Raw genomic sequence first — 18,105 nt, 5'->3', positions numbered from 1 at the left:
TCTACACTGTTTTATTCTAGTTAGCCATTCGTCTAATTTTTTTTCAAGGTTTTAAGCTTCCTTGCGATGGGTTCAAACATCCTCCTTTAGCTCAGAGAAGTTTGTTATTACCGACCTTCTGAAGCCTGTCAACTTGTCAAAGTCATTCTCCATCCAGCTTCGTTCCATTGCTGGTGAGTAGCTGTGATCCTTTGGAGGAGAAGAGGCTTTCCGGTTTTTAGCATTTTCAGCTTTTCTGCTCTGGTTTCTCCCCATCTTTGTGGTTTTATCTACCTTTGGTCTTTGATGTTGGTGACCTACAGATGGGATTTTGGTATGGATGTCCTTTTTGTTGATTTGATGCTATTCCTTTCTGTTTGTTAGTTTTCCTTCGAACAGTCAGGTCCCTCAGCTGCAGGTCTGTTGGAGTTTGCTGGAAGTCCACTCCAGACCCTGTTTGCCTGATCAGAACAGCAAATATTGCTGCCTGATCCTTCCTCTGGTAGCTTCATCCCAGAGGGGCACCTGCCTGTATGAGGTGTCAGTTGGCCCCTACTGGGAAGTGTCTCCCAGTTAGGCTACACAAGGGTCAGGGACCCACTTGAGGAAGCAGTCTGTCAGTTCTCAGAGCTCAAACGGTGTGCTGGGAGAACCACTGCTCTCTTCGCAGCTGTCAGACAGGGAGGTTTAAGTCTGCAGAAGTTTCTGCTGCCTTTTGTTCAGCTATGCCCTGCCCCCTGACCCCTGGAGGTGGAGTCAACAGAGGTAGCAGGCCTTGCTGAGCTGTGGTGGGTTCCGCCTAGTTCAAGCTTCCCTGGCTGCTTTGTTTACCTACTAAAGCCTCAGCAATGGCGCATGTCCCTCCCCCTGCCAGGCTGCTGCCTTGCAGGTTGATCTCAGACTGCTGTGCTAGCAGTGAGCAAGGCTCCATGGGCTTGGGACCCTCCTAGCCAGGCATGGGATATCATCTCCTGGTGTGCTGTTTGCTAAGACTGTTGGAAAAGCACAGCATTTCGGCAGGAATGTTCCATTTTTCCAGGCACAGTCTGTCATAGCTTCCCTTGGCTAGGAAAGGAAAATTCCCTGACCCCTTGCACTTCCCGGGTGAGGCAATGCCCCACCCTGCTTTGGCTCGCCCTCTGTGGGCTGCACCCACTGTCCAACCAGTCCCAATGAGATGAACCAGGTACCTCAGTTGTAAATGCAGAAATCACACATCTTCTGTGATGATCACGCTGGCAACTGCAGACCGGAGTTGTTCCTATCTGGCCATCTTGGAACGCACTGACATTCTTGAATTTTTGATCTTCTGTGTCAAGTTGAGAATTGGCCAATCAAATACTAATAAAACTCTGGTGAGATTTTGATTTGGATTGCACTGAATTTATGCATAAATTTGGAGGGAGATGCCATCTTTACAAAATGGAGTCCTCCCGTCTATGAACATGGTATGTATCTTTTTATTTAATTTAGGTATTCATTAATGTTTTTCAATAAAGTTTTATGATTTTCTTTTTTTTTTGAGACGGATTCTTGCTCTGCCGCCCGGGCTGGAGTGCAGTGGCCGGATCTCAGCTCACTGCAAGCTCCGCCTCCCGGGTTTACACCATTCTCCTGCCTCAGCCTTCCGAGTAGCTGGGACTACAGGCGCCCGCCACCTCACCTGGCTAGTTTCTTTTTTTTTGTATTTTTTAGTAGAGACGGGGTTTCACAGTGTTAGCCAGGATGGTCTCGATCTCCTGACCTCGTGATCCGCCTGTCTCGGCCTCCCAAAGTGCTGGGATTACAGGCTTGAGCCACTGCGCCCGGCCATGATTTTCTTTACCAATCTTGAGTATCTAGATTTATTTCTAAGTATCTTACAGTGTTGTTGCTACTGTAAATTAAAAAAAAATTTTTTCCTTAAAAAAAGCCAGCAAGGCTTTTACTTTTTGTCATGTAGAACAGTTCAAAGGTAAGTATCCAAGATTGGTTGGGCATATTCAATTATGTTGTTGAGGGTCCAGCCTCCTTTGTCTTTTGCATCATTTCCAACCTGTGGCTATTACCTGCTTAGCCACAAGATGGCTCCTCCAGTGCCAGGTATGGGGTCCTGATTCCTGGGAGAAGGCGAGGAAGCAGAGAGCAGAAATTAGGGAAACCAACCAATTCTTTCTGTTCCCAGTGAATTCTCTTGACTTCTCATTGGCTGAGAGTATGGGTCATTGCAATCCTCAATTGCAAGGAAGGCTGGCAGTAGCGACTTAAAAACAAAACAAAACTGGATTTCTGTTAGTAAGGAAGAGAGAATGATGATTGGATTGACCATGAGTGGCCTTTTTGTCTCTAGCAATGCTCTTGAATAGAGCCATACTAATTTGCTTTTTTTTTCCCCATCCTTTTACTATCTTTCTGTATCTTTGCTTTAGTTGCATTTCATGTAAATAGCATATGGATGAGTTTTATAAAAATACAGTCTATATTTCAAATGGACTATTTTATCCATTTATATTTATTGCGCTTACTCATAAACTTAATTTATAATCATCATCTTTTTTGTTTTTTGTTTTTTTTTTTTTTTTGCTTTCTGTTTATTTGTGTCACTTTAAAAAATATAGTCATGCAGATCATTTAAGGGCTCAGTTGAAGATAAATTTTTCCAGGCAGAATTTGCATTTGTTTCTGACAGGTGTCAGGGGTCACTACCATCTTGAGGACCTTTAAATTATTTTCTCAGGGTTTGGGGGTTTATCCAAGGAGTGGGAATTCCATCCCTAAGTCCATGTTAGGGCCGGCTTGTATTCATGAATCTTCATCTGACTCCTATCACCAAGAGTTTACTTGTCATCCCCCTCTATGGAGTGGATTTTTTTCCCAATTCTTCTCTGAAAGTGAAGATGTATACTGGGTCCTTCACTGTAACTCTCCAGCTTAAGTGGCTCTAGGCTTCATTTATTGTCTTTCACATAGTTATTAAGTGCAGTTTTGGGTTGTAAGAGGTTGGCAGATGCCCTTAGGGCAGTGTGCAGGAAAGAGTTAACACAGAGAGTCGCCCTTTAAAAGGTTTTGCTACCCTTGGTTGTCTTCTAGGAATTGGGTTTCTGGAATGTTCCTATGCTGATAAGGTGGTTTTGTGTGCCTGTGTACTAAATTTCACTCTATCAGCTTGCCTAGACTGTACAATGTGATTTCAGGTGGACACCTGCTTTTCCTCTGGGAGTCTGGAATTGCAGTAGCTGTGCAGGTGGAGGGAGTGCCTATGTGGCCAGCTCTCAATAAAAACCCTGGTCTTTGAGTCTTAGGTGGGCTTCCCTGGGCAGAAACACTGCTATATTACTGTGTAGCCTCTCACTGTGGGAGGATATAGGAAGCCTGTGCCGGGATTCTTCCAGAGTCCACCTAATATGTTCTTTCCCCACCTTGTGTGTCCTTTTACTATAATATAACTTAGCCATGAACACAACTACATGCTGAGCCCTGTAGGTCCTTCAAGTGGAACACTGAGTATGTGGGTGGTTGTGGGACTAACACAGGCAGATACTGGCTTCCACTCTGAATTCTTGCCCCTACTTCTTCTATAGGCTTTGATGGCCTCCATCTTTTTCTTGGTTCATAGTCATGAATTTAAAAATACATGATTCATATTTTATACAGCAATTTTAGGAATTTTTATGGATAATTTGTAAGATTTCTATTTTGTCATATTGTTGGATGTCCTTTCTTTATTGTTGGATGTCCTATCAATGTTATGTTGTCTACTTAATCTTTTCAAACAGTCACAATAAAAAAAAAAATCTAATTCTTAAATTGCCAAGCATTCACCTTCTTAAATGTTAGTGGTAGGGAGTGGGCTCAGAGTCTCAGCCCCGTTCATCCTTTATTCCTAGACCTTTGAACCTACAGCCACAGGACCAGCCTCAAAGAGGTTCTAGCTCCAGGGCCAGCAGCTCTAGCCTGAGGCAGGAGGTTGGGGAGCTGTGGGAGGGTGTCTGAGGTTTGCCGTTGGCTCCTTCTCCACTTCCTCCTCCAACCAAGAGAAATTCCCTGGAATAACTAAGCGAGAACCTGGGAACAATAACATGAGAGTTTTATCACATGACTGCTCAGGAGGGGACATGAAGCGGAGCAGGATAGGGAAGGGACGTAAGGAATGGGCAAGTGCTGCTGGAGCAGGGTTGTGGCCATGGTCATGGCAGCAGGATAACTGGGGATGTTGAAGAGTCTCTTTTCCCCAGTCTGGTTCTTCCAGCAGGCAGATGCAGGGATGCGCAGTGCAGAAGCACCAGGCGCTAATAATCAGGAGTGGCATGGCTAGATTCAGCTCACTTCCAACATCTCCTTCTGGTGTCTTTTCTAAGGGAAAAGGAAAGGCAAGACAATCGTGAGTGGGAAAGAAAGGGTGGAGTCTTTCCTCCAGGGCTGCTTAGCCCTGGAACTACCAGAATCAGCTGCATGCTACCTGATGCAAAGGTATAGCATGGATATGGACTTCCCTGGATTCCTGGGCTCTTTGACTTGGGGGCCGCTTGGTTGGGGATAGGGGCTTTCCGGGCTGGGCCACCACTGGGTAGAAAGACAGGCATGATAATAGTTGGGACTTGGGTCATGAGCCCCTTTCTCCTCCCCAAACTGTCCACTGTCCATTCCTGTCTCCTTTGAGCAGCTCCACTGCCCCAAACACACAGGCACACACTTTAGGGACTCACCCTTTTGGTTGGGAACTTTCTCCAGCAGTACAGCCAAAGAGGGGCCAGAGATGCCAGAAACAGCAGAATCCAGACACCCAAGATCGTGGCCTGAAGGGTATGGAACAAGGCCTGGGGACAGAGGGCCAAGGCCATAAGCACCAGGATGACAACTGCCTTCCTGCTCTGTCCTCATGCTCCTTGTTGACCTGGGAAAATCTCTACCCCTTTATCTTCAAGTTTGTGGCTTCTGGAGGGGAAGTTAATGCATTTAGTGTGCAGAATGCAGCTGGAAACCCCTCACATTGGGTCTGCGTCCTCATTTACACAGTGACAGGTTTGGGCTATGATTTGATTCCCTGATAACCTCCAAGACTTCAGAGGATCAAGGGAAACCATGCATTTAACAACTTTGCAGCACTTTGCACACTTGCTATATTGGTTCATTTATTATTATTTTAATGCTTGTATTGCCCACTAGTCTGTAATACCCTACAGGAGCCATTTCTGTTTTGTTTGATGCTTTGTCCTTGGTGACAATACTCAAGCTTGGTGCAGAATAGGTAACAGCTATTTCTGGTGGAGAAGCTGACTCTTGCCCCTGGCCTGGCCTGGCCATCCGTGCCCCACCTGCTGCTGCACCTTCCCCTTGGCCACCTACCTTTAGCATGTACAGGAAGGAGGTACACAGGTGTAGCCTTCTGACTTCTTCTGGACTGTGAGTGGGGGCTGGGGTGTACCAGCCACTCGAGGTGGAGATGTGGCAGACACTGTTGTAATAATAGCCATATTGGAAATCTTCATTCCAAAGTTTGAGGGCAGCAATGGCTGTGGAGAAAGCTGCTAGCGCTAGCAGAGTCCTCAGCAGGGCCTGGGGAGGGAGGAGGCAGAGAGAAATCTTCGTGTTTCAGTCTCTCCCAGAGTCCAATCGGGGGAAAATAGGGCAAGGCCCAGAGAAGCCTGTGACAGGGCAGGAGATTGGGGTGGCCTCCAGCCTGAACCTGGTCCCCTCCCATGCCCTTCCCTGAACTTACCCAGTAGGTACCACCCCGTTTCTCATAAATGAAGGCAGTAGCTCCAGCTAGCACAGCCTGGGGAGAGATTGAGCCAGGAGCAGGCTTAGCACAGGAAATGCAAGTCCCCTCCGACGAGACACCCTCCATGCAGCAGGCCCTTCCCTACCACACTCAGCTTGGGCCAGAGGTTTCATGCTAAGCTTTATTATCCATGGTAAGATAACTGCTGAGAGGGTGGAGCCCGATCCAACTCCTGAGGCTGCAGAAGGCCCTGCTTTAGTGACACCTAAGAGCTTGTGGTCAAGCCAGGTGTGATCTCCTAAACCTTCCTTTTTAAACAACACCAAGTGCTTTATGAAAGTTCCAGGGATGGTGGGATCTTGTGGATAAAAGTCATAGGGTGTTGCAGAAGCTCTCAATAAAGGGTGAGTCTATACAGAGTGGGCACTATTAGGTTTAGAAGCCTGTCCTAACAGTGCCCAATGATCCACTCAGCTGAGCTTGAAGAACAGGAAATCTAGTATATCCCAGTGGACAGGTGGACCTGAATCCTGTTTGGCTAATTCTGTAACTAATCTGGGTATTTTGCCATGGGCTGGGTGAAGGTGATTACTCTCGGTTTCTCTCAGTAAATATAAGTGTTTTACTGCTATTCTGAGGGTGTAGGTACCATGACCAGCCTACCCAGCTCCTGTGCAAACTGCACACACCCATCTATTGACAATTCCTGGGTTCCCATTGTGTGCAGGGCCTGTGTAGGACAATGGGAATAACCAGGGGGTGATGCTTCCTGGGGGATCACATACTATCTGGCACGCTCTGCCTCCCCCATCTCAACGCAAGTATCTGGAGGTGAGCAGGTCCTTAGATCCTTAGTTGACATTAACTGTTGAAGGCAGGGAGAGGCGGCCAGCCTGGTGGGAGCAGCACTGGGCAGGGTATGGGAGAGCAGTGTGACTAGGACATGCCACTACTGCCCTCAGCTGTTTGCTCATCTGAACAGGCAGGGAATGGGCCTAGATAATCAGATCTTTCCGACTGCCAGCATTCTGTGGCGCCATGTTGGAGGAAGGCAATCAGGAGAGCAACCCCCGACGCTTCCCACAGGCAGTCAAGCACTGTCCTGCTCTACTCACCACAGCCCCTGTCCAGATGGCAGCTCCCGAGGTGACCAGAAGGGTGTAGTTGCCGATGTAGAAAAATCCTCCCAGGACTGCACTCAAGATCCCCAGCACAATCTGCATCACCTGAAAGCCAGAGGACCCTAAGATCCCAGCTCCTAGGTGGACCTGCCACTGCAGGGATTAACCGCTAAAACCCCAAAAAGAGAGGGAGAGAGAGAGAGGAGAAGAGAAAGGAGAAGAGGAGGAGAAAGAAGAAGAGGAAGGAGGAGGAGAAAAGAGTAGAGAAAGGGAGGAGAGCCGGCCCATCCTGAGTTTGGCGGAGAGGAAAGGGCTCCACTGATTGGGACTCGGCGGGGTCAGTAGCTCCTCCACACCCATTCAGCCCAGAGCCTCCCCTTCCCAGGCTCTTATTGAGAATGCCAGAGAGTCACATTCCTAAGTAAAAAGACACAACTGGCTTGGTGGTGTCCTGTTGAGAGGGAGGCTGGCAGAAAGTGCTGCTGCGGCAGGAGGTGGGGAGTCCCCACGAGGCAGGCCATCACACTCACCCACGAGGCCACCAGCAGCCGGCTGCTGCCCCTGGCCTGGGTGGCCCGGGGCCGCAGCGCAGAGCAGCAGGTCAGCAGGAGCTTGGCCAGGGCAGACTCCTGGTGGATGTGCACATCGACGTGGGTGGGTTGTGGGGCCTCCGGAGCCATCTCATCATTGTCGGCTGTCTCCATTGTCAGGGACACCGTGTGTGAAGAAGGCAGCATCAGGGAGGAAGGGCTGTCAGAAGATTTTCGCAGATTTCATTGGAGCTGGGGAAGTCAGGGGCCAGTGGGGCTCAAGGTCACCGAATGAATGGCTGTCCTGGTCACAGAGCCGCACCCCTGCCCCCTCAGGAGGGGAGTGCGTGTAGCAGAGGGGGCTGCTGATCATGCTGTGGCTGCGGTGACCGCTGAGCCTACGGGAACCTCACCTTTCGCCCCAGATCTGATCTGTCCCCCGCATCCTCCTCCCAGGGCCTAGGCGTCTAGGTCAAGCAGCGCCCCACGCCCCCACCCCTCATCCCCTCCACCCGGGCTCTTCCTGCGGTCTCCCCTCCACAGTCTGCAGGCTCTGGGACAGGACCGAGCCCTTGGCTGCCTGTGGAGCTCCTGTGGCAGCAGCCGCGCCCCAGCTGGGCTCCGGATACCCCCTGACCCCGCCACCGCCGACCTCCAGCTCCACCGACCGTTGCTCACGCCCGACAGGTTCACGCCGCCCCTGCCTGGGGTAGGACCGCGGAGCCGTGCGGAGAGAGGTCAAAAGCGGGGGCCGCACCTGGCCTCCTCCGCAGTCCCCTTCCTGCAGTCTCATCCCTGGGTGGGGGTCCCTCCTACGCCCCTCCAACTGTGCGGAGGCATCTCGGGGCGCGTGCGGAAGGTGTTCCGCGGGCCGCCGGGAGTGGGGCGCCGCCTCACCTGGCTCCTCGGGACCCGCCAGCAGGCAGCGGGAGGGCTGGGGCGCCGGCTGGAGAAGTGGGTTGAGAATTGGAGGTGGAGGCGGGGGCGGGGTTGAACTTCAGCCCCTCGGGTTCACGGCAGGCTGCAGTGCCTGGGGTCCGTCTGGGGTTCTCTCGCTGCCCGAGGGTCACTGGGCTCTGGGGAGCTGGGAGGGTGCGCGGGCGGACTGCCCTGGGAAAGCCCGTGGGGTCGTCCTCGCCCCCAGCTCCGCCCAGCCAGGGCCGGCGTGCAAATGTGGGCGAGTGGGAGCTCAGGGGTCGCGCGGGGGCTCGGCCTTCTCCCGCCAGGTCCGCTCCTCCAGGCTGAACCCCCCTGCCGGACCCCGGGGCCGCAGCTGGTTTCGGGAAACCGCGCAGCCTGGGCGGGGCCTCAGCCCCCACCCCTGCCTCTGCCACCTCCGCCCTCCCGTCGCTCCCCTGCTCGGGGTCAGCTCCTGTCCGCTCTGCTACGCCGCCGGCTCCCGGAGGACGGCAGGTGAGGCGGGGCCCCTGCGGCCCGGGAGACCCTCTTGCCGCAGGACCCTCTGTCACGAGGAGTCCCCAGGGCCATGCCCCCACCCCGTCCTGTCCACAAGACGTCTTTCTTCCTCCATCCTGGTTTCCAGGAGAACTCGCGTAGGAGGGAGGGACAGCTGGGTGCAGGTGTTTCTCCCCCAAAAAACGGCTGGAGAGCAGGAGGAGAGGCTTGGGCCTGGCTCGTCCCCTGTACTTTCCGCCACCCGCACGCCTGGACCCTGGCTGGAGCCCTACGGTGGGGTGGCTCCTGGGACGGGGCCAGGGCGTGGCGGGGCTGCCGGACGCTTTCCCCAGTCCCGGGGCACAGGAGGAGCTGGACAGAGAAAAGCGTTCGGGGCAGCCGGGAAGAGCCCACCACCTACCAGGCGTCGGGCGGCCGGCACGGGGAATCTCCGTGGTGCCTGCCTGGTTCAGATCCGACTCCTCAGGAGGGGGCGAGGCAGATCTAGGGGTTGGCGTGGGGTGGGGGAAGCAGTGGTCCTGGGGGTCCGGAGATAGCTGGAACCTGAGGTGCACTCAGGGCGAGGCCTGGGCCCTCAAGGGAAGGTCTGGCTGGAATCTGGGGCTGGGCTTCGTTTTTTGGGAAGCAATCTGAAGCTCTTTGTGCATGTGTGGAATTGTCTAACTCCTGTCCTTTCTAACCCCAAGGAGGCCAGGTGGGTGAAAGAGTGAAGGTGCTTTGAAAAGTAGGTAGAGGACGAATGGCAGGTGTTATTAGAATTGTTAATAATATTTGATTTAAACTGTGATACTTAGCCAGGATGTCCATTAGAATTACCTATGCAGGATTTATTTTAGAGCCAGGCAAGCTGATTCTAAAGTGCACGTGGAGAAGTAATCTAGCAAAAAGAGCCATGACGATTCTGAAAGAAAAACCACAAGAGGGGATTGTGAAACAGCCCAATTAGCATTAAGCTCCAGGTTAAAATTGTGGTAATGATGCCTAACCCATGAGACATGCCAATGGGCAGAATATAAGGACTAGAATAGGCCTACATTTCTAGGGGAACTTCGTTTCTGCTCAGGAGAGAATTTTAAATCACTGAGAAAAAGAAGATGTATTCCACAAATGGAACGTATCTTTCTGAAATTAAACATCGGAATGACAGCAACAGAACTTGGATCCGTGTCTCCCAACGGCCAAGGTTGGTCACGCAGCTCCCAAATTCCAGATGGTCAACATTTAAAAGTGAAAACTGAAAGCATAAAGCCACTTAGAAGAAAATATGGAAGATTATTTTATAATCTTGAAACGGGGAAGTCCTTTAAAAGTCTAAGAGCTAGACACCATAAATAGAATGAAATAGAATATGGAGTGTATGAAAATACAAGCAAGGTGAAAAAATAAACTACAAATTGTAAAGAAACATTTGAAACTTATATCACAAATGGTAATTTGGTGAATAGATAAAGAACTTCCGTAGAAAAAATCAAAACAAAACAAGGACATAGGATGTGAACGGAGAGCTCACAAAAGAAGAAATAAAAACACCCCTTAACATACGAAAAAAAAATCAACCTCACTCATAATAAGAGAACTATGGGCCAGGCGTGGTCCTGGTGGCTCACACCTGTAATTGCAGCACTTTGGGAGGCTGAGGTGGGAGGATTGCTTGAGTCCAGGAATTTGAGACCACCCTGGGCAACAAAGCAATACCCCATCTCTCTCTCTAAAATATAAAAGAGAACCGGCCAGGCGCGGTGGCTCACGCCTGTAATCCCAGCACTTTGGGAGGCTGAGGCGGGTGGATCACGAGGTCAGGAGATCGAGACCATCCTGGCTAACACGGTGAAACCCCGTCTCTACCAAAAATACAAAAAATTAGCTGGGCTTGGTGGTGGGCACCTGTAGTCCCAGTTACTTGGGAGGCTGATGCAGGAGAATGGCATGAACCTGGGAGATGGAGCTGGCAGTGAGCTGAGATCGCACCATTGCACTCTAGCCTGGGTGACAGAGTGAGACTCCATCGCAAAAAAAAAAAAAAAAAAAAAAAAAAAAAAAAAAAAAAAAAAAAAAATGAATTAAAAATATATGCAAATCGTTACAGAAAGCAAGTTAGTGGTTGCTCATGGCTAGTGGTTGGGGTTATTTCCTGGGGAGGGGCTTTAGGGAACGTGTTGCAGTGCAGGAATGTCCTTTATCTTGATTGTAGCTGTAATTGCACAAACGTATAAATTTGTCAAAACTCATTGAGATATACATTTAAAATGGGACATTTTATTACATAAAATTGATTAAAATCAATGCATTTTTCCCCATATAAAAGGAAAAGGATAAAAGAGTTTGCCTCCTGCATGTGAATTGCTACCACCTCCATGGAGGATAACTGACAATATCTACTAAAATTGCAAATGCACATTCCAGTTGCCCTGCCAATTCCACATTGTCTGTAATGGAAAAGGATTGGAAATAACCTAAATGTCTGCCAATAGGGAACCATTTAAATAAATTATAAGAAATTCATACTCATGAAATACATGCAGTTACACAAATGAGTGAAGAAGCTTTTGTGAAAGTTGTCAGAATCATAATCGAGTCACTTGTGTTAAAAAAAAAATCTGAAAATTAGAGCCTGAGAAAGCCCACAAGGCAGGGTTCTCATGCGTAAATACCTGGTAACAAAAATCATCACAAAGGACTCTGTAAAATGATAACCTTACACAAAAAAATACTTCTGTGAGGACATCCACCAGCAACTGCCTGTCTAACCCTGGACAGGTGTCACCCTTGTTATTGATCCTTGTAGCCAAGGATGATCATCTCAAAGTGATTATGTAAGTCTCCCCATTTTTCCTTTAAAAACCTTTGTCTTCTTTTACCTGCCTGAATGTTCACATGATTTACTATGGTAAGCATATTCTCGTTGTAATGCCCTATTCCCGGAATAAATCTCATTTTCTTTTGGAGAGCCTCTCTGTGTTATTTAGGTTGACACTTTTCATGGACTCATGTAGGGTTATTCTAAAAACATATGATCATGTGAACACAGCATCATGCAAATCAGTGTGTATAGTATGCTGCTATTTGTGGGAAAAGGGGGAAAAGGGGGGAGAAATACTTTTTCACACTTTTGTATGCAAAAATGTCATGGTAGGATTTATAAGAAACCGATAATATTACTTTCCATCTGCAAGGCAAATAGGTGGTTGAGGGAAAAAGATGAGAGATAAGGTTTTAAAGATATATATAGCCTTTTGTATCTCTTAACATTTTTATATGTAAAGTATTATGTGTAAAGATATGTATACAGATATACTAAGTCACTAATCACTAAGGTCACTGTGACATTGATATCTGCACTGGGAAGACCTTTTGGATCTTGACAAAGACTTTTTTTTTTTTTTTTTTTGGGACGGAGTCTCACTCTGTTACCCAGGCTGGAGTATAGTGGCAAGATCTCAGCTCACTACAACCTCAGCCTCCCAGATTCAAGTGATTCTCCTGCCTCAGCTTCCTGAGTAGCTTGGACTACAGGTGCACACCACCATGCGAATTTTTGTATTTTTAGTAGAGAAGGGGTTTGCCACATTGGCCAGGCTGGTCTTGAACGCCTGACCTCAGGTAATCCACGCACCTCAGCCTCCCAAAGTGCTGGGATTATAGGTGTGAGCCATTGTGCCCATCTGGGGTCTTGACAAAGACACTATTTCTCTCTTTTCACCTGTGCTGTGTATTTTTCCCTCACCTAGTTCCCAGACCTCACTTCTGTATGTCTTCTCCCTGACAGGCAGGATGACCCAAAACATGGTGATTGTGAATGGAGTTGCTGTGGCCGCTACGCCATCCCAGCCCTCCCACATCAACGTCCACATCCACCAGGAGTCAACTTTGACACAACTGCTGAAAGCTGGAAGTTCTCTCAAGAAATTTCTTTTTCACCCTGGGGACACTGTGCCTTCCACAACCAGGATTGGTTATGAGCAGCTGGCTCTAGGGGTAAGACTGGGCTGGTGCAGGATAGGGGGGCACATTAACGAGGTGATGCGGTCAATTAAAATATAGAATCAAATCTTCAAAATTAAAACATTTTATTTGGGAGTAGATAATTGCAATTTGGGGCATACACACAGACCAGGTGGTCTGCAGTACGTCTTTGGAACAAAGAGAAGGTTAAAGGCTTATAAAAAGGAGAAATGTTACATATTGCCCTTCAAGAAAGATCATAGGTTTTGGGGAGCTGGCAAGCTCTGATGGGTGAGCGATGGTGTGGGTAAAACTAATCGTAGAGTTGTAGCAAGGTCAGAAGCTGTAGATAAAGCTGGTTTCAGGTTGCAGCAGGCAGCTTCAGCAGCCTGATTTGTAGAGAATTACATTTTGGGAGCAACATTTTGTGCCCCTAGTGCTTTTTGCCCCTGGCCACTTGACTCTGTTTTAGCTGAGTGTGACAAAAATGACCCCATTTGTAGGCTCAGCTTTCACAATGGAAACTCTCCTTCTTCAATAGGATGCAAAAAAGGAAAGTGGGTTGAATTTCCATGAGAGGGACATGAGAAATCACTATTTATACCTCATCCTGTGTAGGAAAAAGTTGTAAGTATCCCCACAGAAATTTGGATGAAAAGGAATAATCGACCTCCTCTTTGGTGCAGAGGAATTGGTCCCAGCCAGAGGTAGGGCAACAGGAAGAAGAGTCTAGAGGCTATTAATTCAGTTTCATTGACCCGACATGGACTGAGAGCCTACAGGTGCAAGGCAATGTGTTCAGCACTTCAGGCCAAACTACAGAGAGAATCCCTGGGCTATATCTAAAAGTGCTCAGTGACCATCAGAAGAAACAGCAGCTACACTAATGACTGGAACTAAAGGTAGATCAGGCGAGGGAGAAGCACATCTGACATCCTTGAGGGTGGGAGAACCCTGAATGGAGAAGGAATAGGTATAGACAGTGGTGGAAGATGGACAAAAAAGAATTCCAGGTTAAAGAATGACAGGAGCAAAGGCAAAGAGGCCGGAAGTCATAGGGCAAGTTCTATAATGGTTAAGAGTAAAGAAAATGGGCTTCATGAATGGGTGATTTGGGGCCATATTGCTGAGAACCTTGAAAGACCAGGGGTGGAGTCTGTCCTGAATCAGCTTTGACAGTGAGAAGACTGTGGATGGATTCTGAGCAGGAACCTGCCTCAGAGTCAGGAGGCATCCAGGTGAGAAGGATCGAGGGTCTGCACTTGCATAATCATAGCAGGAATGGTAGGGAGATAAAGGAGTCCCTGTCCTTCGCAGACCTCCATGGCATGGGAGTGAAGGGATGTGGGGGATAAGGGAAGAGAGGCATCCACAGCATACAGAGGGTTGAAGTGTGGGTGACCAGGAGATCAGAGCCCTCAAAGTCAGGAGGAGCAGACATTTGAGAGATGTGTGTGTATGGTAGCAGGGGGAGTGTGGGATTTGGACGTGACAAATCCAAGATGCCGGTAGTATGTGCAGGTGGTTTGAGAGACGTGTGTGTGTGTGTGTGTGGTAGTTGGTGGGGGGTGTGGGATTTGGATGTGACAAATTTGAGATGCCGGTAGGATGTGCAGGTGGTGACAGTTGGGTTTTCCAGGAAGAAGAGGAATTCTCTTCTGAGTTGGAGTTGGGTGTGTGAACGGCTTTTTGGGGTATGATACCTATGGAATGAAAAGAGAGGGAGCAGGATTGGGTAGGAGGAACCATCAGGCTGCAATGCAGACTCTACCAGGCCAGTGGGGAGTTTCCAGGCAAAGGCTGCCCACTGCAGGAGTTCCACAATGGGTGGAGATGGCCTTTGAGCCACTGTCTTGCTTAGTCATTGGCTGGGGGGCTCTCCTCAGCATGTGTCTTCAGCTTGAAAAATTAGGGTGACCCTGAAGGAGCTGACAACTGTAGGCGGTCAGCAATCAAACAAGCCCTTTCTTGAAGGGTGTCTTAGCAGCACATCTTTGTGTCTGTCCCAGAGCCCTCAAGAGTGTGTGTTTGGATCTGAAGAGAAAGGATAGGCCAGAAGCTCAGGTCAGGCTGGGTATTTGGATGGGACAATGGGACCTCTGAAGGAGAATGGGGGAAAAAAGTGGGAATCTTCAGGTGGGATGAGAAAGTGTTGAAGTTGGGAAAAAGTGATGAAGGATAAATAGCCAAGCCTATGAGAAGGGTGAGGGGAGACCCAGGCCAGTGCTGCTTCATGGATTTTAAGGGGACAGAACCTTCCAGAATCAGAGCTGCAGAGAGGTTAAGACAGAGGAAATGGAGAGGAGAGCCACCTAGATAGGAGCCAGGCAGCTGCTCCCGGGGCAGCTGGGGCACATGGGCTCATGGGAAGGGGTCTGGTTTCTCATTCTGTCTTGCAGGTGACTCAGATATTACTGGGGGTTGTGAGTTGTGCTCTTGGAGTGTGTCTCTGCTTGGGGCCCTGGACTGTGCTGCGTGCCTCAGGCTGTGCCTTCTGGGTGGGGTCTGTGGTGAGTAAGGAACAGGCTGTGAGCCTGGAGGGAGGCAAGTTGTGATGGGTAAGAAGGTGCTTATAGGTCTGGGTTGGGACTCTGGGGAAGCAACCAAAGCCTCTGGGGCCAAATGGCCTTTGGCCATGAGGAAGCTGCCCTAGGGTGTAGCTGAGACCCTGTCACTTCCATTTTTCTCTTGAAGACAAGTGGGAGAGGTGGGGCAGGTGTAGGTGGAGTCCTGTCTCTGTGTCAGAGTTCTTTGTCTTTCCCTGGGATCCTGCTTCACATTGACTGTTCTGGGAACTGCTGGTGGGAGGGTGATGATAGACCAATTCAGAAGAGTAAACTGGAGGCCTTTTTCTGGTGTCTCTTTTCAGGTGATCGCAGCGGGAGCTGGGGCCATTGTCCATGAGAAGCACCCGGGCAAACTTGCTGTGAGTCTTGGACACCCTCTCTCCTCCACCTTGTTCACTGACCTCCTCCTGAGTTCTGCTCCATTATCTGTCTTCTGCCCTTTGGTTGCCAATATCTTGGGGTCTTTCTTGGAGGGGAGGAGAGGGTTTCCTGGACAAGGGCTGGGGAAGAGGAGATGGCTTTGAGGCAGGGACCTCATGACTCTTCCACTGATTGAAGGAGCCTGTGTCTTGACCCTCTTTCTCTTCCAGGGCTATGTATCCAGCCTGATCACCCTGGCAGGCTTTGCTACAGCTATGGCTGCTGTTGTCCTCTGCGTGAATAGCTTCATCTGGCAAACTGAACCCTTTTTATACATTGACACTGTGTGTGATCCCTTGGACCTCGTCATCCCTACCACTGAGTACAGATGGCGAAGTCAAGAGATCCAATGGCAGAAGGAGGAGTGTAGAGCTTACATGCAGATGCTGAGGGTGAGCAGGAAGAGTCCAGTCTTTGGGGACCCATCACAGCTCTTTGTTCCCAGGGAGCTGGGGGCACTGGAGGAGACAGATGTAGGCTCTGTGAGCTTGGACCTCATGCTGAGTCTTTCATTCAGGAGGTTTTAATGTAAGCTGCAGACATTTCTCAGACCTCATGGTATGAAGATCCTCTGAATCAAAGGGGATGAGGAACAAAGAGGAGACATTTCAGAGAAGAGATAGCGGGCCACTCTTCTGGCTTTTCTGGTGTGTCGGTATCCCAGTTTTCTATTCCTGAATTAAAAACCACCCCAAAATGTAGTGGCTTAAAATTACAACTATTATTTCTCACGGTGCTATGAGTTGGCTGGATTCAGACGAGCCATCCTCATTCACGGGTTTTCTCATGCAGTTACAGTCAGATGGGGGTGAAGTTATCCAAGTGCTCGCCAAGGTTGGGGGTCTGAGATGATGCAGCTGCGTGGTCCAGAGCTCAGCGGAGGCTGTCGGCAAGAGCCAGCGATGGCTTCTCCACGTGGCTTGGGCTTCTCATAGCACAGAAACTGGATTCCAATGGGGAGCACCCTAGTTGCAAGCATTTCAGGAGACAGAAAGTAGAAGCTGCCAGACCAGCTAAGGGCTACCCTGTCACTGGATAGTGTCACTTTCACTGTGGCCAAAGCAGTCCTAGGCCCTTCCAGATTCTAGGGATTGAAGGCATAGTCTCCACTTCTTGACAGGGAGTGATAAGGTCACTCTGCAGACAAGCCAGTGGGATGGAAGCTGTGGCTGGAAACACAGTCAGCTGTGGTGGGAGCAGCAAGCTGGATAGAGTCAGTGCCTGGGTGGGTGGAGAGGGTGGTGATGTGGCAACATTGCAGTAGCTGATACCTGACTATCTTTGTTTTTCCCTTATCTCCAGAAGTTGTTCACAGCAATCCGTGCCCTGTTCCTGGCTGTCTGTGTCTTGAAGGTCATTGTGTCCTTGGCTTCCTTGGGAGTGAATCTTCGAAACTTGTGTGGCCAGAGCTCCCAGCCCCTGGTGAGTTATCGGGCAGGGGCCGCTGGGCAGTGTGAGTCTGGCTGGTGAGTAGGAGTGCAGGTAGGAGTGCAGGGTCAGGGGCACCCTAACCTGAGGCCGGGCTGGTCCCCCTCCGCTTCTTTCCATATGCAACGCTCCCCTTTGCTGTCGGGGAATGTGGCCATCACCATGTTCCTGGGCCAACTCTCGCTGCCCTGTGCCTCTCTGCGCCCTCCCCTGCTCTGATCTCCCCACTCTCCCCTCTGCCCTGTCCCAAGTGTTCGTCCCACTCCCCTTCCTCTGCCACCTTGTTTTTTGTTTTTTGTTTTTTTGTTTTTGCCTAATCTGTGTTTCCTGTCATCTTTTCCTTTCCCTCCTCTTTTCCTCTTTCTGCTTTCTGAGTTCTATGATGCTAACTCTGCCTGCATCCTTTTCCCCGAAGGATTTCTTTTTTCTTTTTTTTTCCAGAATGAGGAAGGATCAGAGAAGAGACTACTGGGGGAGAATTCAGTGCCCCCCTCACCCTCTAGGGAACAGACCTCCACTGCCATTGTCCTGTGAGCCGCCAAAGACCCCACCGGGATGCCCGCATGTCTCTGTCTGGGGCAGCCCAGGGCCCCCACTCCTGGCTCCTCACACTTGCCTCCCCTATGGCCGCTGTCCAGATCCTCCTCCTTTCTTCTCCCCACATCAGCACCTGCTGTTCCCGCTCTGGGGTTCTGAAGTCCATGAACAGATATTGTTGCATTTTCCACAGTGCTGATTAAGCATAATAAACAATCCAGAAAAACAATTTTGCCCAGAAAGATATGGTTTCTCTTTGTTTATACACCTTGTGCGCCGTGAAAGGCCTTTCTTTGTGTCGCTATGTATGAGGTTAAATGGGAGCTGACTTATCCCATTGAAACACTGTCCCAAGAAGACTAAATTTAATTATGTTCTGCTCTACATCCCAGGTGGCAAAACCCCTTTTTATGATTTTATTCAATTCAGTGTAAAGTGGAAGGAAGTCTAGTGGGCCTAGAATC

General features: G+C 49.5%; 2 protein-coding genes across 7 annotated transcripts; one reads left to right on the top strand and one right to left on the bottom strand.

Moving 5' to 3' along the window:
- Nucleotides 1-4,023: 4,023 nt before the first annotated feature.
- Nucleotides 4,024-8,362, bottom strand: TMEM176A (transmembrane protein 176A). 6 transcript variants are annotated; one of them, XM_023225462.1, is made up of 7 exons: nt 8,229-8,362; nt 7,332-7,583; nt 6,796-6,906; nt 5,678-5,734; nt 5,305-5,514; nt 4,665-4,775; nt 4,024-4,311 (listed from the first exon to the last, which is right to left on the bottom strand). In XM_023225462.1, the coding sequence occupies exons 2-7, from the start codon at nt 7,536-7,538 to the stop codon at nt 4,276-4,278; spliced, it is 732 nt and encodes a 243-aa protein (XP_023081230.1). In that variant the 5' UTR covers nt 7,539-7,583; nt 8,229-8,362; the 3' UTR covers nt 4,024-4,275. The 6 variants fall into 6 exon arrangements, with proteins under 6 accessions (XP_023081230.1, XP_031791951.1, XP_023081231.1 ...); XM_031936091.1 differs by having other exon boundaries at nt 6,796-6,897; XM_023225463.1 differs by having other exon boundaries at nt 7,332-7,551; nt 8,229-8,361.
- A 133-nt stretch (nt 8,363-8,495) lies between these two features.
- TMEM176B (transmembrane protein 176B) lies at nt 8,496-17,883 on the top strand. Its single transcript, XM_023225461.2, has 7 exons — nt 8,496-8,744; nt 12,514-12,722; nt 15,089-15,199; nt 15,559-15,615; nt 15,847-16,068; nt 16,979-17,098; nt 17,546-17,883. Exons 2-7 carry the CDS (start codon nt 12,519-12,521, stop codon nt 17,636-17,638), a joined length of 807 nt encoding a protein of 268 aa, XP_023081229.1. The 5' UTR covers nt 8,496-8,744; nt 12,514-12,518; the 3' UTR covers nt 17,639-17,883.
- Nucleotides 17,884-18,105: the final 222 nt, after the last annotated feature.

The sequence above is a fragment of the Piliocolobus tephrosceles genome, chromosome 8 (assembly GCF_002776525.5).
Source record: "Piliocolobus tephrosceles isolate RC106 chromosome 8, ASM277652v3, whole genome shotgun sequence".
Lineage (NCBI taxonomy): Eukaryota > Metazoa > Chordata > Mammalia > Primates > Cercopithecidae > Piliocolobus > Piliocolobus tephrosceles.
The sequence above is the reverse complement of the archived record's forward strand: the minus strand, read 5'-3'. Positions and strand labels throughout refer to the sequence as shown.

What these genes read in the sequence shown, in the direction of transcription:
- TMEM176A (XM_023225462.1), bottom strand. Translation starts at nt 7,538, where the DNA reads ATGCTGCCTTCTTCACACACGGTGTCCCTGACAATGGAGACAGCCGAC. An exon ending in GGCTGCTGGTGGCCTCGTGG is followed by an intron (nt 6,907 to 7,331) that starts GTGAGTGTGATG and finishes TCTGGCTTTCAG; the next exon opens with GTGATGCAGATTGTGCTGGG. An exon ending in GAAAGTTCCCAACCAAAAGG is followed by an intron (nt 4,312 to 4,664) that starts GTGAGTCCCTAA and finishes CTTTTCCCTTAG; the next exon opens with AAAAGACACCAGAAGGAGAT.
- TMEM176B (XM_023225461.2), top strand. Translation starts at nt 12,519, where the DNA reads ATGACCCAAAACATGGTGATTGTGAATGGAGTTGCTGTGGCCGCTACG. An exon ending in AGCACCCGGGCAAACTTGCT is followed by an intron (nt 15,616 to 15,846) that starts GTGAGTCTTGGA and finishes TTTCTCTTCCAG; the next exon opens with GGCTATGTATCCAGCCTGAT. An exon ending in CTTACATGCAGATGCTGAGG is followed by an intron (nt 16,069 to 16,978) that starts GTGAGCAGGAAG and finishes CCTTATCTCCAG; the next exon opens with AAGTTGTTCACAGCAATCCG.